The sequence below is a fragment of the Triturus cristatus genome, chromosome 11, assembly GCF_964204655.1.
Source record: "Triturus cristatus chromosome 11, aTriCri1.1, whole genome shotgun sequence".
NCBI classification, from domain to species: Eukaryota; Metazoa; Chordata; class Amphibia; order Caudata; family Salamandridae; genus Triturus; species Triturus cristatus.
The window spans coordinates 475,302,511-475,330,006 of record NC_140594.1 but is presented as its reverse complement, the minus strand read 5'-3'; the positions used below and the strand labels follow the sequence as shown (position 1 = coordinate 475,330,006).

The following is a 27,496-nucleotide window of genomic DNA, read 5'->3' as shown; positions in this document are numbered from 1 at the left end:
CAATAGAACCCTAAATACCATGCCTTTTGATTGACATGTTGGCTCAATCTGGGAGAGGGCTGGATCTTAGAAATGACATTTTCCGAGGCTTTATGCTTTTCAAAATGCTCTGATGACGAACAGAACTGCAAGGACGTACAAACGTGAATACGAAAGGAAAAGAACAGTTCTTACCTGGAAACGCCGCATATCTCTGGGATTTCCGGCTGTTTTCAAACAATTTTGATTGCACTTGAGAAAAAACTTTAAAAAGAATCTGCAAAAAGACCAAAAGAAGATTTGTGTCATTGTTACTCTTTCCTTCTCTTCTCAAAAGTTGTGTTTGTCGCAAACCACATTAAGTAAATTTAAAGAGCGTCACAGGGAAGCTACAGCAAAAACATGACATTTTCTAGGCTGCTCCAAAAATTCTCTAGCAACTCTAGTATCATCAAACATATACTTCAGGAAATATTGTGTCCATCCCAAAATGCTCCTAGAATAATGGGGCACTCTGGGATTACTGGTGTGGTCCCTAAAATAATCCAGAATGAACTATCTCACACACACACACACATATGAAAACACTAGAGCCATCCCAAACATATGTTGGGAACAACAAGGTATTTTAAAAAAAAACTGGAATCTTCCTACATAATCTAGGAATACTGGGGCCGTCACAAAAAAGCATCTTGTGCATGGTAAGGACAACTCCAGTACAGAGGTCATTGCAAACAATACTAGGGTGATACAAAAAAAACAGGTATACTGGGGCTATCCCAATTACATTTCAGAAATATAACCATCCCAAAAATGTTCATGGAATTCGGGTGCATCTAAAACGCACACATCAGGAATTCCATGGCAATCCCAAAAATATGTTGAGAATATTGTAACCTCCTAAAAAGAGATCAATCTTTGCAAATCTACTTCAGAAATAATAGGATTAACTTCAAATAATTCTAAAATATTGAGCTTTTAAATATCCACTTTTGAAATACTAGGGCCATCCCCACAATTATTCAAATAAAGCAGGAATTCCCAAGCCTGTACAAACACTGTCCAGGTGTGGCAAGAGACTCATAAAAATAATCTTGGAATACTGAAGTCATTTCAAGCACAATGTGGGACTACTGGAGATCCCACAATGATATGCTGGAAATAAAGATACATTTAAAAAAATGATTCAGAGATCTGGGGGTCATCAGAAATAATGTATAAAAAATAGGGAAGTCATTTAAAAAAAGACTTCAGAATGTCTTAAAATGCATACAATTCTGAGATTAACCGTAACCTTTTCTCCGCACACACCCTCACATCCAGCCACCATCATGGTACATGATGTCACATTTGTACACAAGACCTCTTCACCCCCTTCCTGTGCAATGCTTTGCAACAATACAACTGTATGATACCTTGATTTACAAGGAGCTTCTGCAATGCTAAGGGAATCACTGTAGTTGTGCTGGTGGCCACCTCATTCTATAACAACGCCAGAAGACACCACAACTGCACTGTAACGTCATCTGTGCTTTAATCATTACCCGCTTTGACAATAGTATCTGACATCAATTTTGCTGTAGCATCACTATCATACCCAGGCATAATGCAGCGTGAGGACATCACAACTACATTGAGGCTTCACCTGTGACCTCATCATCTCCAGCTGTATCAAAAACAGGTGAGCCCACAACTTCACCAGAGTTTAGCAGGTGACCCCACCACATGCAACCAATGAATATTCAGCTGTGATCCAATCATATCCAGGATTTACAGTGACATCACTCTTACCAGGTAATTTCCAACGTGATTAATTATAACCATGATTAATAAAGCTAGAAGAAATCTAAGCTACAGTCTAACTTCGCCTTTGACATTTCTAATGCAAGATGCCCTCACAACTGACCTGTAACATCAGCTGGGAACTCCTAACAGTTGTCAAGTGATGTCACATCCGTCTTTGGTTACAAATGCGAAGATACTGCTTCCGATACAATTCCCCATATTGTAATTCTCTGTCATTACAGATACAAAGTGTCTCAAAGTAGTATCTGCCAGTGGAGTTTATATGAGTGCAGTTTATTGCAACAAGCAAAGTACATGAAAAATACCCATTGTTGGTGCAATGGCGCAGTGTATTAAGTTAGGTGCCTTCGGTCGGGATCTGTGTACAACATGAAGGCTAAAGGTTTGAATATTACCACTGCAGCTTATGCTTTTCTCTCTCCTGCAGGCAATGACATGGGTACCTTTGAGTTGGATTAATTCGGTGATAATACACCTCTTAATTAGTGGCAAGAGAAGATTAAAGTTTGTACACCTTTGCTGTATTTATGGTAATTTATATTCAACATTTGTGCTAAATCTGCAAAAATCCTAAAATCTCCCTCCATGCATCTTCAAATATTAGGACTTCTTGGATTGGAGCCCACTCACTGGCAATTGTGACTCTTTTGATAGCCAAGCTTGTAAACATTAAGAAGCCTGCAGGTCAATATTTCTATCACCTTGGTGGCCAGTCTAGGGAAGGGAGTTAGGTAAATCCCTGTCTATCAAAAAGGATATATTCATCAGTGCCACAATGACGAGAGGGCTCTTTATTTAACAGAAAGAATATACATTTCTCTGGGAATCACGTTCTCTTAGGACAAAAGGGATCGAATCCCTAAAAACCGCGAGGTCGGCACAGTCCAGGCTTAGTTATTTATTTATTTGTGTCGCTCGTTGGTTTCCTCAATAAATAAAAAAAAAGCTTTTGCAGTAAGTTTAAGTCCCAGGTGAGCTAGGCCTAGTTCCGTTCTGTTCCTATGACAACGAAATTTTTACCGCAGTCCCAAAGTCCCAGCAGAACTCGCACATTCATGCCTTGAATTAGAACTTTAAAGGAAAAGCTCGTTCAACGTCGAGCGAGGAGAAATAAAAAACGCACCTCGTTTTAAACCACGAGCCCTGTTCGTTTCTTTTTCAACTGAGATTAAAAAAAGGAACATACAGAATTCGAGGGGAGGATTTTGTTCTGTATTAATATTTTTTTCTTTTTGAAAATGGTGGATGAGAGGAAGGAAAATAAGATCGTAGGGCCGCGGGACATTAAGAATGTTTCCTCCTCTTCTGATTCAGACACTAACGCTTCACAGCATGGAATGCCTAAAATATTCAGAAAGGCAAACAGAATTTTTATATTTTTTATGCTTACATCTTTTGCACACTTTTGCGTTTTAATTGTGAAACCTGCAAATCTCTAGGCGCTTCGCTAACGGAAAGCGCGGCACATCATGGTTGCTGCTTAGGTTTGCCCTATGGGCCAATACTTTTCATATGAGTGTTTAAAAAGTCTTCACGACCATCACCAAGCAAAAGAATAGGAAAAATCTGTATATTCAGAAGTGTTTCACTCTGGTAGCAGATATTGTCAAAAGCATTCTAGAACATCACCGTTCAAAAGCAGTGAAAAAGCGCCTTGAAAGGACGTGTAAAGTAAATCGCTCTTCTCTAGCTATGAAGGATCCATTTGCTATTCACTACATCTCTACGCAAACGCAGAGTAAACATGTGGCTTGCGCGAACCCATACAATGACGATTTCTTCTTTGTCAATGTAGTGTTGGAAGCCCCGAAAGCTGTGAAACGCCTTGTCTTGCAAGGGCCTCTAAAGATTGGTGCTCTGCTGTGGCTGTAGAGAGTGTACAAGCTGCATGTACCTCAGTGGTCTGTTGCAAAGTACAAGGTGAAAAGTTTTTCTCTGGCAAGTGAACATTTTGAGATCAGGGTTGAGAATGCAGTAGAGAAACCTGAGTAGACATATCGAGTCATTCTGGTTCAATAACCACGCTTTTTTAAATCTGCCTATTCTCTGTGCTGCACTGTGTCATTGTACAAGTTTGGTCGTACATCTATCGGTTACATTTTCAAGTGGTTGTACTGTGATTGCACCTATAATACCATATTCGCACTTCCACTCTCTCGGCCCAGAAGACTCAGTGGTTTGCCAAACACCAATGACATCACAGTTTTCTTTTTGACACAATTTAGGCAAACATATCAACAGCAGTTAGGTAGAGCACGGCTTGTAAACTGAACTTTATCTTTAACATTTATTACCACCCCCGAGAAAGAGTGGGAATAACTCTTATGCCCTAGAAACCTTAAAGAACCATTGTTGCCCACAAGGACTTTCCCTAGTGCCTCTATATGGTCTTCTGCCTCTGTAGGCCCTTCAACAATATGATGCCCTGCCTTTCTAGTTGTTCACTAGGTCTCAGAAAGCACGGCCACTGCATTGTATCATGACCACAAAATGAATAAAATGGAGTAGAGAAAATCCATACACTCCCAGGCTGGAGCTAATAAAGGTTGCAAAAGGGAGATAAAAGTTTACACCGAAAAAATCATATAAATGCGAGGCAAGGGTGAATGCTAATAATGTGCAGGTAAAAAAACTTCATTGTGTTGGGGAAAACTATGAGACCTTGTGTACACACCTAAAACAAATTGTGGTCGTACACTGATCAAGATCTGAGGATTATTGTGACCTTTAACCTGTATTCATGTGGTACCACAAAATCAACCTTCAAATATCACATTGCAAAAATATCACCTGAATGATCTCGTCAAGGTAAGTAGGTGTGAACTTTGAATAGCAAATCTGCACTCCTCTGTGTGTGCTCACCTTGACAATATTGTGTAAGACAATATCTTGCAGTGTATATTGTCGCTAGTCGATATTTTTGTATTCAATATTTTGACATTAACCCCTGTATCAATCCCAGCTGAAGCTATGATAATTCCATGTGGTCCAGGACAAGAAAGCCTGGAGTCCTTCATCAGCCTTCATAACCAAGGTCTGAGTTCTTCCAGTGGTATCATCCCCTAACCTGGAAGGCAGACATACGGGTAACACAAAACTCCAGAAGTGATAGACAACGAGAAGACGTGCACCTGAACTCAAAATGTTGCACTTTAGATAGGAGTCACATGAAAAAAGTGGGAGCCTGTAATGCTTACAATCTGGCCCTCATACTGGCGTCTGACAGCTGATGTTATGAGGACGAGTCACGTTTGGGCTGTCTGGAAGGAGTAGGGTCTAGCCATGTCACACGTGATTCAATAATAATGCAGACATGTGTGTGAATTATATCGCTTGCTGTTCAATAAACTGTTTAGATCATTATGCATTTGAAGCTTTTCTATAGGACACACTTGTTAACCCGTGGCTTCATCAGTGTGCCCTACTGTCCTTTTACAAACTGGTTCTAAATTTATGCCTCATCCCATCCTGTGAGCGGGTCTAGTTAGGTTGGTTTTATTACGACCGTGTAATGTTCCGAGGTTGCCTCACGCTCTTTTGGTACCTTGTTGCAGTGCTATACCATGAGGCTGCACCTTCGCGGAAGTGTCCTCTGTTTCACCTTCGTCACACAGCATGGCAAACCCCCTTAGGGTTGCGATGCTGCTCATTCCGAGGCCAATGCTAACTCCTGGATGTACAGAGCCAATACACCTGAATAACTCTAAAATCTAAAGAGTTAAGTTTGTAATATTTTATGTATAGTTTTTATAATGCACTGAAATGACCAATAGGCTCAGCAGAGCACTAGATAGACAAGGAAAAGGGAGTGGGGACAATGAATAAGTCTTTGATAGCTAAAGTTTGCTGAAGAAGTGGGTCATCTGTTGTTTTCAGATCATCTGCTGGTTGACTCGTGGCCAAGATGCAATATAAGATAGATCCAAAGGGGGCTTCGAAGGTGCAGAGATCTGCAATTATCCCATTTCTGTGTCATCTGGAACATTATGGCATGGTTTTGGGGGGCCGACTATAGTCGTATGGTCTCATTGAAATCATGTAGTTTATTTTGCTCTCACAGAGGTGGCACTGGTCACCTCTGGTCACTTTAGTTGAGCTTAAAGCAGGGGAGGCCCAGGACACGTTTCTTAAGTTGTAGCTCTCATTGCTCCAGGAGGACAGAAAAGATTTGTTGTGAGCTCCATTCCTATTGAGACGATGTAGCCAAAACACTTTTGCTGAGCTGCAATTGCCGTCATGCAGGGGTGGCACGGAGTCGTTTTGTTAATCCTTGCTTCCCACTGTGCAAGGGTGATTCAAAACACATTTTATGAGCTGTAAGTCCAATGGTGCAGGGGTGAGGAGGGCCAGTGTTTTAAGCTTTGCATCACATTGTGGGGACATTGGACAAGACACATTGTATACGTTTTTTTTCCTATTGCGCAGGTCTGTTACCACTTTTGTGGAGATGGTGGTTCCACAGCCCAGGAGTGGCAGGGACACATACTAGGTATCTGTTCTAACAGCACATCGCTGGCTCAAGACTCTTGTTGCGCTAGGTTTCCCACTGCAAAGAAAGGGCAATGGTAGACAAAGCTGCTGTTCTCATCCTGTCTGTGTGGGTGGTAGGTTCACCGATGATGGTCCTTGATCTCCACTGAGCACGGGTGGTACATCTCTCTTTAGGTGGACTGCAGTTCCCAACAGTCAAAGGGTGTCTGAAGACACGTTTAATCGACTTACGTTGAGTTACGTTGAGTTGACCTTCTCAAGGCCTAGGCCTGTTTTTAAAGTGCAGGGATCGCGCACAAATATTCTGTTGAACTGTGGCTTCGTCTACCAAACAGAGAAAGGGGGCATTTGCCAAAACGCTGTTCTCACAGTGCAAGGGTGCCATACAAATGTTTTGCTGAGCAGCAGCTCCAATTGCACACACATTTTTCAATAGGCGGAAAAGCATATGGCCCAGAGGAATAGCAGCTCAATACAACCTCAAATATAAGGCATGAGATAATGGCAGTCAAGAGTGAAGGCCCAGGAGTGGCTGTCAAAGACTCGGTTTTAATGTGCAAAGATCATATTAATGTTTATTGTTATTGGCACCAGTTTGCTCCTCAGCAGGAGAGAACATGGGAAGTCGCTCTTGGAGGGTCCTAGCTCGAACAGTGTACAGGCGGGTGTATATCATGTGCACTGCAACTCTGCAGACTCAGACAAGCTGTTTGGCAGGAGATGGTGGCCACTGGCCGACAGCACAATTTTATCTAGGACACGGGAATCCCACAAAGGATGGATGCAGGCTAGATTTTCAGAATATCCACAGAAAGTAGCCTTACGTACAATGAATCTAAATGGAATGTACTTACAAACACATTGGTTATCCTGAAAGAGAGCAATGGATTCTGCCCTCCTGCACCTGTGGTGGGTATCCCTCATTTACATAGTCGTAGCTATCTTGAAACCTTGACATGGCACTTAGCCATTGTGGACTGCGGCTGGACATCCCTGATCCAACGACATTCGGTAGGCAAAAAGCCAGGCGCCTCTGTGCTTTCAAATGCACATCACCCCACAGGACAAGTCTGGTCCTCAAATTCTACCAATATGCCCCACACATCTTAGGGGTGCTTTACTCAGTCCTGACCACTTTACATTCCATTGCCAAGTTAAAAAGCACTGCCTCACAACATGTGAATGAATTACTGAGGTGGCTCAACATACATTAGCCATGTTACGACCCTTCCACCTTTTGTTACCATGATATGAATCCCAAGCACAGCCATCAGCTATTTAAAATACTATGTTATAAGTTTGGCGGTCTCGGCCTAGCTTCTAATGGATTCATCATGACTAACTAACCTTTATTATGACAGCCACCCACAAGCTGAACAGCTTTGATACAGCACGTCAGGGGTAAACATTTGCAACTCTTCAAGAGTGTGGGTAAGGGACATTTTAGTTCTGCAGTTCTTTGAAGAACAACTCTTTTGCTGTAAGAATTACAACTGTTAAAATGCAGGTGGTACTGTAGGGCAAAAAGTTCAAGGACACTAACATGGAAAAATGTGTGCAGCACAATGGGTCCCAGTCCTCAATGTTCATCCCTCTTGTGCAAACAAAATACATAAACATGCATTGACAAAGCCAATAACTGTGGCCTGCATTTTGAGTGCTGGCGAAAACATTACAAAAAACTACTGCAGTGAGAAAACAAAACAAAAAGAAGGTTTCTGTATACATTGCATCAATGAGATACAGACTGATTCAGAGTACTTTTATAATGGTCAGATAGTCCAACATTCACTGCAGTTGCAATGCAAGCACTCCATTGGAGGTGGCATGTGAAACCAAACAGCCAATGGTACGACATAAGAGAAAAACCCCTTTGGGGAGAGCCAAAGCCCACTGTATATCTACTTTAAGAATTCGTAACAATATGCCTTCCAGACAGCTGTGATGTCAAGACAGACCTCATAAGCCCCAAAATTCAAGAAACAACAAACATTATGCAAAATATTCTCATCCAGAGTCACCTGTCACCACTATTCTCATCTTCATTTTTCTCTTTTCTCTCTCCCAACTTCAATATTCTGCCATAGTGCCCCCTGTTGACGCATCTCACCAATTGCTATTCTTCTGAAGAGCATTTTAAGTGCACACGTGTCAATGTGAACTGTTTCGCCCTTTCACACACCACGCTGATTCCTCCCACAGTAAATCAGGGGCTTCCACCGTGCACACTGCCGTGGTCTCGTCCACCAATTCACGCACACAAATGAGGACTACAGTTCCCATCATTCCTTTCAGCTGGCACCAGTCTGAGTGACACGTCTGTGGCGTGCTGGAAAGGCTCCTGAGAGACATTGTTCAGTTAGTTTACGGACTGAGAAGTGTACAAAGCGCTGCGTGCCGCCCACGGGCCTCTACGCAGCAGTAAATCCAATGAGTGGCATGCCCAAATCACTGACCGTTGAAATAAGGCAAACGTGTGCCAAAGTTCTGAGTTTAGGGTCCCAAATGTAAGAATATCACTCAAATTGAGTGACACTTGGCAGCACGACGAAATCATGTGTCCCTCTTCGCCTATGAACGGAACAAGGGGTGAGGAATACGTGCAGGCGGATATTTGTCTGTCAATAGTTGTTCTGTCATCTTTTACTCAAACGCACGAGCACAATGCACGTAAGCAACGCGGGCATTTTAATGCAAATGGGCGTGTGGTGTCAAGGGACTCTTGAATCTACAGTGTTAAAAAAAAAAAATCAATCCAAGTCTGGCCGGGTGGGAGTTATGGCGCCAGGCGCTGTAAAGGGGAAACCGGGACATTTTCAGAAAATCCTGTGGCTCCGAGAACTCTGGAGAGCTGAGGCCTAGTGAGTCACACTTTAAAGTCCCACTTTGTGGCACTCAGAAGACAGTACTACAGAGCAGTGCTGTGCATTGCCCTGTGCAGGAACTGTAGGCAACTTGTTGGGCACAGAGTCGCATCCTGGTATGCCCGACTCAAACTGTCTCCTTCCGAGGTCAAAAAAATGAGTACCATCGGGTCGGGTAATAGTAACGGCTGTTATGAACGCCCCCTGACTTGGTGGATTTATTGCAACATAAAATATCAAACATTATGTTCTGAGTTGTAAGGAGTTTCATTTTAGGGCCGTGCATATAATGGCCCATTTATCTAGCTGGTGGCCGCTTTTCTAGGCCCCTTATCCGAACGAACGCGGGCCCTCCGCCCGCCTCCCGCAAACCTCCCAGGAAAACCGCCCTCTTTGTTTCACCGTCAGATGAAATTCTGACACCAACGGTGCGAATCATAACTGAAGTCCGGGGGCCTGATTTGACATGAAGCACGACACTGACGCTGCGCCGATAATTACAATCATCACAAAAAGCACAACAGAGAGAAAAAAAGAGACCGCTAAATCCTCTGAAATTCTCAACGAGACCTTACGCCCCTTCCCCCTCAAGCGCCTTTAAATTATTATTTATTCAATTGCACTTTTTTCTGAGTAATTTAAGAGGGGTCGTTTCTATAGGCGAGGCCCCTCTAAGTCTGTCTGTTTCCCGCTTAGATTATAAATGACAGTGCCACGTTTGTGCGCATAGACAGTCGCGGGCTAGTGCAAAATTCAAGCTAACTGTGCCATTTGCATATACATTTAGGTCTTGTTATATATGAATTGATGTTGTATATATTCTGTGTTATAGGTTCTATGTTACCCTGTATGTTTCAGTGTGTTAGAGTGTGCAATGACTAAATGTACAGTGTTATATGTTTTGAGGAACAGTGTAATATGTAAAAAAAATTGAATTAAAATTTATATAGAGATTTTTGCTAAAAGATGAACCGAAAAGGAAAGTAATAATGGTGTGAAATTTTAAAACAATATAAAGAATCATTGAGAAATTTCTTGTTAAAAATAGCCTATTATTTATATTATTATGTGGCGCCTAACAAGAAGAACACGAGGATTATTCTGAGTTCCACATATATGAGCACAGGCATTAATGGTTCCCTGCTTCTCCAACATTTGCATCTGCATGTTATCCTCTTATAGTTCCAACAAAGTAAAAGAAAATTAAATGATGCATTGTAAATTCTCAGAGCTGGTTAGTTGTGTGTGTATTGGTGAATAAAGAATGAAGTTGCCCAGGTGTTAATGTCGGTTTCTGCATCTGACCAGCATTTATGAACTTGGCAAAATCACTTTAACTCTTTCAGTTTCAGTTACTTTGGGTGAAAAACTAGGGAGCACTTCAACAAGGCCAACCCCACTCTGAAACAATAATTCAACTTGAAATCTACATTCAAACAAGCAACTTATCGAATGTGTGTATTGGCCAATCCCTATTAGCTATTTATTTATGTCCAGTTTTTACTACTCCTTCGGTCACTTTTCTGTAAGAGAGAAAGTAGCCTCCAAGGAGTATTCGTGCATGAACCTTTATTCTTGACCGCAGGTTTTTTTCAGTAAATTGATCTTCGCTAGAGTGAGCACCAATCAGTCCAGCAACCCTGCTTCCACGACTGGTCCACTGGCTTTTTACTGTTTTGCCAGATGGCAAAGGCCTTGTAAAACTCTCGGCCCTCGCATTAATTCAGAACCTGGGGCAATAACTTCCCCCCTCACTCCAGGAAATGGAAATGAAGTGCAAATGTGAAGATTTGAAAAGCTAAAATGAGTTTAGACATCTACTCTACACCTGCCAGGGCTGATATTGCTTAGGCGAGGCCTAGCTTACCAGGCTGGGGGCAGCACTATGCCTGGACTGTTGGGATAAGAATTATTGTGCGTCACCTCAAGGACCAGGCTCTTGGAGGCCCATTAGCCCTCGGCGTGTACACTCTTCCCCTCAGCTGCACATGAGGGTGCAGCCTATGGCGCTAACGACCTTGGGCCAGCATGCTGAAATAATGTTATATTTCGAAAGCGGTGTGTACCATATATTGGCAGATACGGGTATGCTCATTCCTGCCACAGGACACCATCCAATGTTTGTTAGGCATCATTAAACTAAAACTGACTTTTCACCTGCTCCCATACCATATGCAGCTGCAAATTTTGAAATTAATCTATGAAGCCATGCATAAATTTACATACATTACAGACTACCCTCTCCATTTAACATGCAAATGTACTCCAATGTTTCAGAGCACCTTCTGTCGCTAATTAATTTGCTGAATTATAATTAGACTAATCCTGCATAATTAATAAGCACAGACTTTTTTTAATTTGTACGCAGGCTGATGAGATCACTCACTTCCTTCTATAAACTGCTAACTAAGTGCTAGAAAAAAAACCTGGAAGGAACATATGTGGTAAAGTATGTTTGATGTTGCAGAAAAGAAAGTCAGGTTGGCGTGGAAAATACACAAGGAATGACAGGGCTGAGCGAGGTGTGTCTGCTCAAAGACAGATATCCTACAAATTGACTACTCGGGGAAGAAATTACACTGAGTGCTTGGAGTGGTGGGTCTGCCTTTGTACCAGTGCGGAGCCGGGGTGCTTGCCTGTTCTTTCTGCGCCCCCCACCTTCTTGGATCCTAGGAGATCATAGGCAGCGACAGACAGGGATTAAGGGACCTTCTGTTGTATTAGGAGATATGATGATGTAAAAGCTTGTCGGTGTATGTCAAAACCCTTCTCTCCCTGTCGCCTGCTTAGCCCCGGCATTGATGCTCTTTGGATTTTGCTCTCGCGCTGTTTGCCAAAAACAAGTGAAAGCATCCACTGTGGCAATTAGGTCTGATTAGCACTGTATCCGTGTGGTAATTATTACAATCAGAGACACCCTTTCATGCACGAGGACTTAAGCCTCAAACAAGCTCTTGCCAGGGTTGTCAAAGTCAGGACTAGCTCCGCCGGATGATTCCTAAAGCAGGCCTTTTGAGTGTAAATATCAGCGCAGGGGGGTTAAGTCCCGCTGTAGATCCCTCAAATCTCAGGCAGGAATCCCTGCAGGGCTGACTCCCCTTTTCATCCTTCAAGCGAGGCTTACATTACACACAGCGCTGAGAGGCCATTCATTAGTTGGTGCGCGCGGCCTAACTGATCTAATCAATGGTCAACAGGGGAGAGGCAGATACTGTACGTAAAGGAAGTGTTCACACAGTCTGTTTGCAGGGAAAGAAGTCGAGGTCCTGCAGCGACATGTTCAAGATCACACAGTGTGCCTCTCTGATAGCAGCCAAAGCATTAACAAAACTGTTTTATGGTTAAAAAAAAACCTTAATGGGCGTAGGAGGAAGGATGATAACATATTCAGAGGCGGATGCTTGAAAAAAAAAATCCAAACTTTAGGCCTGAAAACTTCTGCGTGTGTTTTTAGGTGCTTTACATAAAGTGTCTTAGTCGAAGAAAGAATGGGACGTCACAAGCACGTCGGCTACATGAGAAACACACACTCAAAGAAATGCAAATGGCATACAAACACCCAATTGCACAAACATATATGTACAAACAGGGCTCAGTAGTACACTCGAGCATTAACACGCATAGTTAAGTGCATACTCGCGCACTCTTGGCAAGGGGCAAAGAGACAAGGAACACAAGTTGCAAATCGAATCCATGTTAAACAAACACAACTCTATGTTGCTCCGTGTAATACTTCACATAAACAGCGCATGTGTTTCCGTATGCTGCGTCACACACCCACATGCATCACAAATGTAAATGACAGGGGGCATCGCAAGTGTGCAGTTACGGTAACACTGACGTCCACGTTTACTGTGCTTCTATGCGTCATGCGTACTGTGAAATGATATCTATATATGTACCTAGACAGCCGCCGTACTCTTTTAGGGAGAGATTAGAGAAGATCATGTTTTGAAAACGTTTTCCTATTTTCTCAGCAAATAGAGGGACGCTTGATCGTGTTGTTTACCTGGTACTGTTTGCACCTCTATTTATTTTTACCGCGGCGCGAGAATGGAGTGCAGAGTGTTAAGAACGCGGGTGCTTGCCAGGTGTGAGGTGGTGTTTTCATAGTGTCTGCCATGATGGGGGGATTCGGTTACAGTGCTAAGTGGCTCAAGGCAGAAATATGGCTTCATTAAGGCAGGGACCGCAGATCTATGTGAAGCGATGTGTGCGCTCATCAAAACGTGCAAACTCGGCGCTGCGGGGAGGCGCAACAAGCAATCTTCACCTCGCGTCGACGTGGGAATTCGGAGGCCTGGATACGATCCCTGCTCATTTCTTCAGTTTGGCAGCCGCGGGAAACTGATCTCTTCGAGGCCTCTGCGGCTTCCCTGTAATGAGTTCCAGCTAGAGTGCGTCCTCGTGCAAGTGTACGCCGAGGTTCTCTTTAGTGCAACTCTCAACAAGCATTGGCATAGCCAATAGGTCTCGCCTTTGGGACCTTATAAGTGTTTAGACATGCAACAGTTGCATAACTAAATACTTATAAGGCCCTAAAAGCGAGACCTATTGGCTATGCCAAGCGGTCATGCGGCCGCAAAAGTGATCGCGATCAAAAACATCAAAGTGAAAGTAACCACGGCGCGCGCGCCCGCGCACATGCACTGTAGCTCTAGGCTGGCCTGGTAGCACTCTTTGGAGCCCTCTCAATAAGTCTCGCCAGACCAGCGCATGCGCTGGGTCAGGCGAGACCTAAAAACGTAATATAGACCCACCCTCCTGTGGCAAGCGGTGTGTGGTGGAATTGTGCTCCTGCCATGATTCGATGGTCACTCCGGCTGCAGGAGAAGTGGTCGGAAAGAGGTGGCTGCCTACAATGTAGTTGGGGGATTCCCTAACAGGCTGCCACTCCTCAAGGCTGGCAGGTCTGAGGAGGAGTCAGTTGTGTGCCAAGGTGTCTTTTGTCATGTGATTGACTCTACGCTAGTCCTTCAGACGCACTGGCCTGGTGGGGCATCCCCCGGTATTGGAGTCCCTAACACGTGCATGACTGTGACCCAGGCCTGCTGGCCCTTCAGAGGAACGGGGTTGGCTTGGGGTGACCTTGAGTATAGGTCCTGTCCCCCCCCCCCCACCTCTAGGCATACACGGTTTTGAATTGTGCATGGAAAGTCTTCAATTGTTGAACCCTTCACCAGAGCAATTCGATGGCTTCTACTGAATCTACATATTGGAGTCCATAATTATGTGTGCATATAAGTCATGTGTGCATGGAAAGCTCCTCTCCCATAAAGGCACCTCAAAGGCATGCCTGACCTATTTAAACTCACTGAAAGTTTTTTTGCAAGCCCTGGCTTCTCTGACAGGGGGCCCTCGACTGCTGCTGACCGCAGGCTGAAACCTGTCAATCCCCAGCAGCTTTTTCACAAGCTGCTTGTGCCTTGGAGACCTTTGCAGGGGATCTACATGTTTGACCATGTACATCTCATTTTTCCTAAAATCTAAGGACTAGAGTACATAAATTGCACTGGTGGCACAACTGTTTAGTGGTAAATGGGGTAGGGTTGTTGTTGTGTCCCCAATTTGTGCTACATCAGGCATGCCACAGAATTATTAAGTGCATTTTGCATATCAAGTCTTTTATCAAGTTAATGCTCTTGACAAAGCATGACTCAGAAAAACATGGTACTTGGGTATACATTTTGTGACTTTTGTGCCGACCTTCAGGTCTTTTCACAAATTAAACACAGACATGGCTGGAGTGTTGGGTTTTGTTGCCGAGTCAATTTCCCAGAGATGTGACAAGTAACTTGACTTGACAAGTGGCATTCATGAGTTATACTGCTGAGCTGTGTTTCTGGGTGGTGCTGTTGAGTCGGGTTGCAGAGTTTGGCCCCTGAGTCAAGTTGCTGAATTTTGCCCGAGTCAGGTTGCTGAGTTGTGTTACGGTTCATTAGAAGTTTCCATGGGTTGTGTTGAAGGGCTGTGGTGCCAAGTAACTACTCTTAGGTGTGTTGCTGAAACATTTTACAAAATGATGTTGCTAAGTTGTGTTGTGGAGTTATGATGCTGCGCCGTTGTGATGATCCTAGTAACCAGAGCTATGTTACTTATTAGTTTGGCGGGGTTGGTTTCTGAGTAATATTACTGGATTGCCTTCCTGAGTCGAGGCCCTGAGAAATGTTGTTGAGTTATGCTAAATTTCCAGACACGCCTGCAGACAGAACGAACCCCATAACCGGAGGCTTTGATTTCATTCACCATTATCTGTGAAACTAACAATTAGAATTGTATTCAGTCCCTTCATCTGCATCATAACGTATCTAAGATCGCTACATACTTCTTTTAGCGCAGAAAGAATAGAAAGTGACATCCGGTTATCTACAGACATTACTAATCCTTTTTGCCTGTCCAGGCGGTGCTTGTCCATTGGACAATCAGTATACCCTTATTGAAACCACATCAGGATATCTTTCTGTATTTTGCGGCATAAACTGATGTTCCATCGTCATTTGTTTTTGAGATTATCTTCGAAATATCGTATTGTCCTTATACGACTGTGCATCATCACAGGTCTACTATCTAAACTAAGAATTCATCAATTGCTTTCACTGTGGCTGCCTTCCTGATGAAGGCACTTTGGTAGTGCCGAAACGCGCATAGAAATTTCACCAGTCAATTGAATTTGTGCCACTTTTTGGAGAGTGTATTGCAAATGTTGTGCTGATTTATTAATTCATGATAATGTGTTATCATTCTAACAATGTTTTTAATCTGTTTTCAGTATGGTTGTGAGTTTGTATGATAGATATGAAAGTGAATGAATGATTTAAAATAAAATTTTCTTTCATGGTTAAAAAACTTAATAAATGCTAAGTTTTTGTATTTTTGATAAATTGATTGTTGTCTTTGGTTCTTTCTGACAATTATTACATATGCAGGAGTATCAATTGGTCTGCATTTTGGTTGCCTTAAATCTGTACAGTTACAGTTGCTGGGCTATGCTATGGCAGGATGTGGGAAGAGTTTGGTCTACGAGCCAGACAACCCACAGGGGGGATTATGGCTTTAAATCCTCACTGAAAAGCATATGATTTGGAGCAAACCACTTTATTTCTCTATGTTACAAAATATGAATACGTCAAATGCAACTGAAATAAGTGCCATGAAAGTGTTTAATCGAACACATGAGTCCCCAGTTACTATCCACAGCTGGGTTCATGATGTATAAATACCAAAGGGATCATACTGCAGAGTTGAGTCTGAACACCTTGGCAAGTGTTGTAGCAAAGATAGGTCCTCTGAACCTATTTTGGTCTAACATTTGCCAAGGCGTGTGTATGTATGTATGTAGGTATATGTGTGTGTGTGTGTGTGTGTGTGTGTGTGTGTGTGTGTGTATATATATATATATATATATATATATATTCACTTAAAAAAACATAGGTTTCACACATGTTATAGTTAGGTGGATATTTCACTCGTAAAAAACCAATGAAATTCCCCCATTATAGTTAGTTGAGATAACTATAACTCGCGCACCCGCAATCCTCTGCTCATGACGTCACATATTACATCACTCATGACATGGTCAGTGGCATCACTCATGACATCACTGATGACATCATCCTTGTGATAGAGTGGCGGTCGCGCGAGTTATAGTTATCTCAACTAACTATAACGGGGGAATTTCATTGGTTTTTTACGAGTGAAATATCCACCTAACTATAACATGTGTGAAACCTATGTTTTTTTAAGTGAATTTGCAAGGTTTTTTAAATGCTAATTCCTAACTATAACGTGTGTGAAACCTATGGTTTTTTCAGTGAATTTGTACGTTTTTTTAAATGCTAAGTTATGTATGCATTATAATTTTTTTATATATTTATTTTTCAATAAACCACGTATAAATGTATTTATTTTTTTATGTTTTTTTACCATGCGCGCACCGTGCGCGCACCTCCGTGATTTAAAAAAAAAAAAATTACATTTTCTTTCTGCCTTCGGGGTCCTTCAGGGACCCCCTGACCAAGGCTAGGGGGTCAGGAACTCTCTACCCTGCCCCCTTTTCACGTTCGCCACCTTCCTTTTCCACTCTCGCACTGAAAACAAACAAAATGGCGGCCAACACTTCCTGATTTCGACCGATTCGAACGTTGACTGACATGTAACAACCAATCAGAATTACGCTCGCGCACGTAAGGGTGCGCGCACGGTGCGCGGCTATAGATATGTGTGTGCTTTTAATTGCAATTTTCTCAGGAACTACTGAACAGATTGACTCCATATATGCAAAAGGCACATCCCTGACCTGAGGACTACCTCTCTGCCAAATTTCAAGTAGTTCTGTTCAGCCGTTCGGGCTGTACCTTCGACTAAAGGTCCTATGGGAAAATGCATGGGAAAATCGCGTTTTGGGACCCCCCTTTTTTCTCGGCCCCCGCTTGACTAATCCCCCCCGAGACTTTCAGGGCAGGAGCGGAGCGTAGCGCCCCACCTATTTTGAAAAATTCGCGAGGATTCGTCAACCGGCGCCAAAGTTATTCAAAATAGAATGTTGCGGATTTCCTATGGAAACGTGGTCCTAACTATAACTACCTACTGGCGACTGCCAGTAGGTAATATATATATATATATATATATTTCAACCACTCTCTTTATCCATTGGTCTATCAGTGCCATTCACAAACAATGATAAAGCACAAAATCTGTAGCCGATGCCACACCTATTGGTTTTGCCGATACTTGTTTTTAGGTGAGTTATAAAGCTCTTGCTCCACAGTCATGGTGTTTCGCTGTGCTGCTGGGAGCATTAGGGGTGAATCTGCCGAATCATGCTGTAAAGTCACTGTGCTGTTCCATGCTGCTAAGATGTGGTGAGAAGTCATGCTCTTGTTTGATCACTCTTGTTTGTGAGCCCAGGTAGCCAGTCAGACTGTCGGATATATGACACATTTTATTAAGGCCTGTTGTGAAGTAATAATTTTGCTTAGTTCTTTAGTGGGCCAGCAGGGTTTGGTTGTGTAATTCAGCAATGTTACAGAACTGGGTTTATACATCATACCGCAGATTTGTAGTGATGAGAGGTGGTTCTGAGTTGTGATGTTGAGTTATGTTGCAAAGTTGCAGTGTGGAATCATGCTGCTAAGATAGGGTTTTGAGTCGAGTTGCTCAGTTACGGTGTTGATTCATATCACTAAGGACCCAATTACAAGTCTGGTGATCCATGGACCACCAGACCCATGGAAGCGCGGTGGTGGTGGTCTCCCAACTACCCTATTACGATTTGGGTGGTCGGATTGCCACAGCCCTGCCTCAGCCACCCAAGAATCGCCATTTCCTGGCGGTGTTTCGGCGGTCAGGAGGATGCAATATGTCCTGCCAAGTATATTACATGTTTCCTCTCCGCCGGCGGTGTCATGGAGGTTCCTCCTCCATAAATACTGTGGCGGAGGGGAAACAAATTGGGCCCTGCCGGGGGCCCCTGCACCTCCTCAGCATGGGGAGGCATGCAGGGGAGCACAACATGTTCCCCCCTGTGTGCATGTGCCCCAGTTCCTGCACCACATGGATTTTTCAGTCCATGCCGTGCAGGAACTGTTTTTGGCATTCCCATTGCGGTGCCCATTTTCTGAGGCACTGCTGTGGGAATGCCAAAAACCAGGCCGCCAGACAGGAGGAAACTCCTAATCAGGCAGGCGGTCTGACCACGGCACGGTGGTGCAGTGGCAGGGTGGACCTGGCGCAGCCAAACTCGTAATCAGACCCTAAATTGTAGTGTTGAGTCCAACTGCAGGGTTGTCGTTCTGAGTCATGTTTCTGGGATGTAGTGCTGAATAAAGTTGGTGAAGTGCTATGATCAGCCCTATTGTTGCATCTTATTTCTCTGCCAGTATACTGAGATAAGTCATGTTGTTAAGTTGTGCTTCTGATCGTGTTACTTGGACATTCAATAAGTAGTTGTGCGAAACTTACATAGAGGGATTTTTACCAGTTTTATTTAGCCCAGAAGGTCTTACATTCTCATTATTTTTGTATCTAACTGTGCATTTATTTTAGCTTCATGTGTGAGATGAGGATTGAGTAGATTTGTTTTGTCTAGGCAGGCTTCATGAAATTTTGTAAGCATTGTTTCATTGTTATGTTTTATACGTACCAATGAATACATGTAGGCGACATGATATTGTTTGGCTTCTGTTGTAATAAATGTACTTTTGTTGGTGGCGCACTGATGACAGATACAAAGCAACAAAGAAAGTGTTACAGATAGGCAAATTCTTATTTCTTGTCTATAGGGAGCTTTATTTCTTCATCTGCTCTTCTTCTAATAGGGTATGTGCAAATGGAATTTGTCATATTTAGGTCACCTCGGGCTGAGAGTTAGCCTGCAGGCCTGCTTTGTGTGCAAAATGCCTGTTTTCTTTTACGTGATGCTCCTAAAACTAGATAGGATGCCATATATCCTGGCCTGACAGGTAAGTCTTGAGGGGAAACACATGTACCTTCAGATGGTAGAGCCATTAGAGACAACCAAATTTGATGCGGCTTGCTCAAGTCAACAATGAGAGCAAAAAAGGTTTAGTGGCTGCAGTTTTCCTCTTGACAAATGTCCTGGCTTAGAGCAAGGATTCTACAGAGACTTGTAACACAATAAATATGGCAAGCGTGCTATTTTGGCATGGTTTTTCCTTTCCGGCTACACACAACTAGTCTATGACAAATCTAACAGTTAACAACAAATATTTTCACACTAAATATTACTTAACCACATCTCACAAATAGATTTTGATCTGTTATGGAGTCTTAAAAAACTTGGCAACAAGGTACTTAACCGAATTGCTCTGCAAGGCCATACAATCAGCAGAATGTTTGCCATACAAATATATTGAACATAAAATCTGTTGAGCACAAGATATTTATTCCAACTGTCTGATGTTATTTAACTAATACATGTTTGAAAACTGGGAGCAGACATATTGTTTCTGTACCCCTTTGTAGCTATTCCATATTCCATAATTTGAATGACACAGGATTCTTGTGATTGACTTTTGTCGTCAACTTTAGCCCAGTAAATACCTGCCACCAATGATTGCTTTGAAGGCACCCCTTGGCTCGGTGGCAAGGGATACCGCTTCTGTTCAGAGGAACAAAATAACACCACTGGCAATCAGGAGGTGAAATGGATAGAATCTGCATGGGAAATGGTAAACTTGCTGTCAACAAAGTCTTTTCAAATATCCTTCTTACATTGCAATCTAGCCTGCTTATATAATTTTGGCAGAAATACGTTCACTTTCCTGGTACCACCACCAACACTGACCCCTGAACAAAACCTCTCACTCATTCTTTCACCTCTTCTGACTCTACTTCCTCCCTAACAGTCAGGCAGGGCTGTTTCCATACATAGGTCACACAAGAGATCCTTATGTCACCATTTGGTCGGGGAAATACTCATGAACCTACTGAATAGGAGTTTAGCTACATGGTCTCCAAAAAAGGAGAGAAGGGGATAAACAAATGTCCCATGACTAGGGAGACAAAATAACACGAGAAACCTTGCTTTCAAGATTTTCCTGCTGAATAATAATATCAACATTAATAATAATAATAATAATAATATTAATGATAATACTTTGCATGCCAGAGGTAAAATGCTCCCTTCATGCCTTGTCCTTCTTGCAAGGATAACATTCTGAGCAATGAAATGTATGTAGGATGTGCTAAATCTTATGAGCAATATTACTTCTCATCCTTTTCTATTATCTCTTCTGCCATATGGATATATCTGAAGACTCTTCCTTCCTTAGATCACATTAATCAGACAGTAGTTGCTCTCTCCCGGTCCTTTCACTGTTTTTTTTTTGTTTGTTTTTTTGCAGAGTTTTATATAGCGTGAACTTGACCCGAATCCAATCGGTATCAGAGCGCTTTACATAGCACCAGTAACTTTACATGAGGACACACATTCATTTTTTGTTAGGCAGGGGGAGATTAAGTGGTTTACCCAGAATCACAGGATGTTCAGTGTCATTACCGAGACTTGAACCCAGTTCCCCATGTCCGAAGTCGAGCGCCCCACCCGTTAGGCCAACTCCTCTCCCCTTGTCTTCTTCTTTCAAACTATGAAGAATGAATACATTCTCTTGGGTTCTCTTAGCTATATCTCAAAGCTCTACCTCTTCAGAATAAAGTAAAGCATCTGAAAATTCTGCACTGAAGAGGTGGGGCAATCCAAAAAGCCAGAATAAACCCTGGACAATTACCTTCAACTTTTTACAGTGGTTGTCAAAGGGCAGTGTCAAATCTGTTAGAAACCAGCCATCCTACTGAAAGACACATATTCCTACATCTTCATCTCAACAAACAATACAACATACAACGTATTTGGAAAGCAGAGAATGAATCTGGGCATATTATAGTCTAGTTATATTATACGGGTGTATTTTGAACATGGATGGAAAAATTTGACACATAGACGAGGGTGCCACCTCACACAATTCCCATGTGAAAGTGTTATGCACTCTGAAGTTTACTATCAGAGAGAATGCTTGTTTAGGGTGTTTTTAGATGTTTCCAAATAGAAGTAGAAACAAAATCTATGGAAAACTGCTAATTTTACAACACTTAGGAACACTGGGCCTGATGTACAAAATGATTAAAATGGCCGCAAACCCTCAGACTCAGTAAATCTGAGGGTTTGCAACGTCTATAAAACAAATTGCAATTACTAAACCCAATTGAAGGTTCTGAAAAAGGTTTTCTGGATCTTTAAATGGGTTAAGTAAACATTAAAGAATCACTATTTGGAAGAGGCGTGTTAAGGGTGTCCCTTCCAAATATGGATTGCTTAAGAGATGTAATAATGTTTACAACTAAAATACAGTCTCAAAACATTCATATTTTATCACCATTTCAAAATTGAAGGTAAGTCATTTGCAAACTGGAAGAGGTCCCCAAGGGACCTCTCTGCCTTTGAGAATATTGACAAAACCCTTTTTAGGAGTAGGTGGTGGTCCATGGGACCACTGCCTACTCCTAAGAAAGGTTTGTGTAATTTTTCACTTTTTTGAAGATTGTGTCTTGTTTTTCTTTTAGGACAAATGGCTGCAGTTAAAAAACAAAAAGACTTTTATTCAAAAGCAATCACAGACATAGCGGTCTGCTGACCTAAGCAGACCACCATTCCTGTGACTCTAGCCAATCACAGTGGGTCGCACTTTCCTGCCTGCCTCATGCATATTAATGATGTAGGGAGAATTACGACCCACTACCATTTGGAATTTTATGAATCTACCTATTACTACATAGGTCGGTTCGCAAAATTCCTTTCCACTCACAAAAATTCAGATCTCAAATTGAGACCACTTTTTGCACATGGAAAAGTCATACAGCAGGCCCACTGACACTTAGACACCAGAAGGCATTTCAGTACATGGAAATCAGGAAAGGGTTAGGACTAGTATTATGATAAGTATAAGGATTAACTTTAGCATTAGAGTTACACTTTAGTTTGAAGTAAGGGTACAGTTAAGGTTCGGGTCAGAGCCGGTGTTACAATAAGCTCGGGTTGATGGTAGAGTTCAGATTAAAATTAGGTAGAGCAGTAACATTAAGGGATACACTTTGTTTAAGATTAGGTCTAGGTAGGAGGTGTTGAACATTTTTACCACTTTGTCATTCATTGTAACTATTTCTTTATTATGGACGCAGTGTTTACCTAATTGTTCACCGTAAAGTTATGGGTTGCTTCCTGCATTATATCAATTTTCTTAGATACACCAGTTGCGTTACAAGTGATTTTACCGGGAATCAAATGTTACTGTCTATTTCTTCACTGTATGTGTTTATAAAACAGTACGAATACATAGGCACACTAAGACTGGTTTCTTTTTCTTCTAACATTAAGTACATAATGTTATCAGGATTTTGCAAGATATAATAGCTTCTCCTTTGCTGTGTATATTTCAAAATGATGTACATGTTCCAGTCGATATAACCTATAGTTATGTGAGCTTCATATATAAATTTCAATTTTCTTTAATTTACCGACTTATTTTAGATGTTAGCCTGCTTGGGATTTTTTCATTTTTTATTTAAATTATACTTTAGGATTAAGGAATTTGATGAAGAGAGTTATTCGGTATTAGAACCCCTGCTGCCGTGTTCAACACAGCACGATTTATCAGCTCACCTACCACTCATCCATAATGGTTTCAACATCTCATCGTAAAGACAGATGCCCCCCACGTCATTCCCACACCAGCATCAGAGCGCCTAGAACTGAGCAGTTCAGATCTCTCTTCACAAATGGACCTTAATAAACGTGTGTTTAAAAAGAAATGAAATATTGGTTTATTAGGCACAGGCCATTAATCATCCCAAACCGCTACTTTGATAAATGTGGACAAAGAAACCAAATTTGTCACTCGCCTAATATTACCATCACCGGTGTGTCCGGCTCTATTCCTCCCAATTTAAAAAGAGTTCAATAGCTCTTTTACCTTCAAGTAGCAGCACTTAATAAACAGTGATAGATGGCCTTTATTTTTGTGTTTGCGCTGCAAGTTCTTCGCAGGGCCTGCTGCAAGGGGGTTGATTTAGCTGGGGGGGAACGGCAGCCCCTCCATCTTTCTTCCCCTGACATGTATCCCTCAAGGAGTGCCCGCCATATTTAATTCATAACGCCCATCGGCAACACAAACATACAACTTCCCATCAATTAGGCAACACGGAGCCGCTGTTAAAAATCAATGAGCTGATTATTAAATATATATATTTTTTTTTCTTGCTGTGTAGCAATTAGGCAGCGGCACCACTGAGACCTGGATGTGTTGGGATGGGCGGCCTGTTTCAGTTATGTTACCATCCATTATTGTCACTCTGTGGTTTCCCATCTATAGAATCGGCTCAATGTAAGGTTACTTATAGGATATTGGAACATTTATAGTGACTTGTCACAATAGGTCAGGATATTATCAAAAGGTATCAAGAAGAGAATAGATGGCTTGTCCATCACAAAACCCTGTTTGAGGACATTGCAGCCATATGTAGGTTCAGAACCTGTTTGCTGATACCAATCTAAGCCTGTAGTCAATCCACAGCAATTAGCATAGACATTGTCAAGGCTTTTGAGGTTCAAACATACCGGCATTGATGTTACTTCTAGTCCATAAAGCCCCAGAATAGGATAGGAATAAATCAAAGATTCATTCCATCTCACAATACATTACTATTTAGGAACCCCTCCTCGTCCGCTCAAATATTACTGAATACTGTACCAATTCAGACAAAAACACCCTCTAAATTTGCAAATTTACCAAACATTGTAATTTTGTTAAGTAAGATATGGGATAAACATCCAATGCATTGTGTGTGTGCGTGGGGGGGATTTCCTAGTGATTGTTCACCTCTTAATCTCACGATATCAGGTGCTTTGACACACACTGCAGGGGAGAAGAAATGATTCTGGGGAAGTGCTATTTTAGGGACTGACTTTAGTGTGTATGTTCCTTTACATCTCGGATTTAGTCCAAATCCTATTTTTTATTCAGAAAGCATGGGGCAAGGCACACAATCTCCTATTACAGGTGAATGGAAGTCAAACTAGAATTTTCTTGTTATAGCGCTGCAGACCCCTCGAGCATTAATGCCAGGATACAGGTGTAAAACTGGACATTCTCTGTAGACAAGGCAGTAGAGGTGTGGTTTTTAGGTCTGGCTCGACAGCTTTACTGTCTACAGGATCTACAGTAATCAATTATTTAAAATATATATGGAGTGGACTTTGGCTCAGCCCAGATAGGTATTTCTCTCTCACCTCGGGCTACCAGCTGCTTTATGAATCCTACAGCCCCCTAGCATGCATGAGGTAATATTTTACATCTTAAAAGTACTCTGAATCATCACACATCAAGTGATTTAATTCATAGAGGCTATGAATCATCACATACCAAACAATTTCTCATAGATGCACTGTTTTCAGAAAGCATTAGCGTTTGTTTTTCATAGAAGCAGGTTTGTTTTAAGGTGTCACTCAGCACTCAACATACAAGACAGACCTCCTGGTTTTGGCATTGCTTATTTTTGCATGTGGTTCTTAGAACTAGGAGTTTGGGCGTTTCACAGCCTTCCACTTTGGGTTGCCACCTGGCAGTGTTTTCCTTGCATAGCCAGTATGTTTATGCGCAAACGATATAAAAGTTAGGAAAATCGCCTAAAGCCGGTATTGTCTCTCCTTATCAGTACATACTTTAAACAGTAAACATTAGAAATCACTTTCAAATATGTTTAAAATTACCTTAAATATCTATGATTGATAATTCGCCTAAATCCACACAACCCAGTCAAGTGGGGAAATCACGATTAGAATTAAGGTCGCTTAGTTCCAAATCAAAGTCACCAGCACACCTACTAGGCCCATCTCCGTACTTGTGTGCATTTACACCAATATACATTCTAATTACATGTAACAGAGGTTAACTCCAAATATTTACCAATTATCTTTTTTGCACAAATTGGGACAGTGCGTCGGAGCGAATTATAAGCGGGCCGCCTTCACAGTTGCGCTTTTCACGCGACGCGTGCTGCTAAAAGCGTCGCTGCCAGCTTGACACGTTGCCCGCGTGGGATTCCGCCGCCTGCAAACAGAGACGTAGAGTGCCAGCGCGCGCGCAAAGGTTAGAAAGGGACGTGAAATAGACGGAACAAAAAAGGAGGCCGAGCGGGATTTTTGGCACGCGCGCCGGGCCAGCAGCAGCTGATGTGATGCGCGCGCGCCGTAATTACCGGGGAAGGTGGAACAGGTTGGCTGCTAATTGGAAAATTCTGCAAATGGCAGCACTGGCGCGGATTGACAGTCGTTAGAATATTAACGGAACGAGAGCGCTGATTAGGGGGGGAAAAGTCCAACTGGACGTCTTTGCTTTTACGACCTCTTTCCAATGGAAGATTTGGTAATAAAAGGCAAATGGAGCCGCACCAGCTGTCATTTCACCTGAATTTTACATTTAGTAACGGCGATCCGTCTAGGCCTCTTTCTTCTCTCAAGCTGTCTCTTTCTATAGCCAGTGAGATAGCTCAATGAGTCTATGCATTTGCTGCTGAGATATGTAAGCAAGTAACGGCCCGGGCCATATGCTCGGGACCTTAAATCTTGATTATATGAGCACTAGTGAGGCGGATAACAGACACCTGACCGGTGCATTGCTAAACAGATGCAAATACTGTAGCACTAAGCTCTACCTAAATTATACCTCTTATAGGTAATATTTCAATATCCAAATGTGCCTCTTTCGAGCTCTATTTACTCTACCCTTAACTCTTTTTATATCCCTCAATCCAGGGATTTAAATGGTCCGAGTTCCTCCGCATCTCAGACCTGGTAGCAATTAAAAAACTGATTTTGAAATGGGTTTATTTGAGGCCCTCTATTCATTTCCATATTATACAGGCAAACACACTGCTCGATTTCCGAACCAGTGTAAAAAACATTAAAGTAACCTATGTCGTTCCTGTATTTATTTCACATGCTAATCTTAATCTTGCATTCCCTAAAAGTGTTTGTTATTTACAGGATGTTGTGTTATGGTATTTTTTTTGCAGGCAGCATATTACTCTTGGGTAATGCATACTTTGAAATGAGTCACCTCCAGATGTTTTGAACAGGCCACGACTCTGTGATAGCTGAAAGCAGTGCAAGTTTTTCTCACTGCCTGTCAGTGAATCAAAAAGTAAGCCCGGGGGATAAACTCCCACTCTCGGAGTTTGCAGAGTTTTCCACACTCCGTGTTACGCGGAGCTCGCTGAGTTTCGAAAAACTCGCGGAGCGGAGTTTTTTCCTTGTTCGCATTCGTCAACGTCAAGTTGGCGAGCGTGAGCGAGGCAAATCCACCTCCCGGTGAGATTTTTCCTCGTTCGCCATCATCATCAAGTTGGCGAGTACGAGCGTGGAAAATAAACCTCCCGGCGAGATTTCTCAATGCAGGGGGTCAGGAGTCTCATTGCAAGTGGTCGCGTATGCTCGCGACCGCTTGCGTTGAGAAACTGCCCGTTCGCATTGAGAAAGCTGCTGCTCGAGTAAAAATCTACTCAAGAGGCAAAAGGAAAGCAGCCCCCGATTGCGCTGTACATGGTGCCATTCGCGATGATTGCACAGTGTGGACAAGCATCTGGTACTGAAAATCACCACAAACTGCATTTTTCTATTGCACTCCGCCGCTTGCAGAGCTCTGTGTAGCGCAATAGAGTTTTTCCCACTTTGCGGAGTTTCACGTAGCGGAACTCTGCGAACTCCGCCCAGGGTTATCAAACAGGTGATCAGAATACATGCTCATAAAATCCTTGGCTTCTCTACAGAGCACACAGAGTAATGG

General features: G+C 42.4%; 1 protein-coding gene across 4 annotated transcripts in view; it reads right to left on the bottom strand.

Moving 5' to 3' along the window:
- The window catches only part of EBF2 (EBF transcription factor 2), a 191,344-nt gene that overhangs the window by 37,659 nt on the left and 126,189 nt on the right, over positions 1–27,496 (bottom strand). For all 4 annotated transcript variants that reach the window (XM_085632771.1, XM_085632772.1, XM_085632769.1 and 1 more), the window contains exon 7: positions 175–256. In XM_085632771.1, the coding sequence (XP_085488897.1) occupies positions 175–256 (82 nt within the window). The remainder of the gene's footprint in view (positions 1–174; positions 257–27,496) is intronic.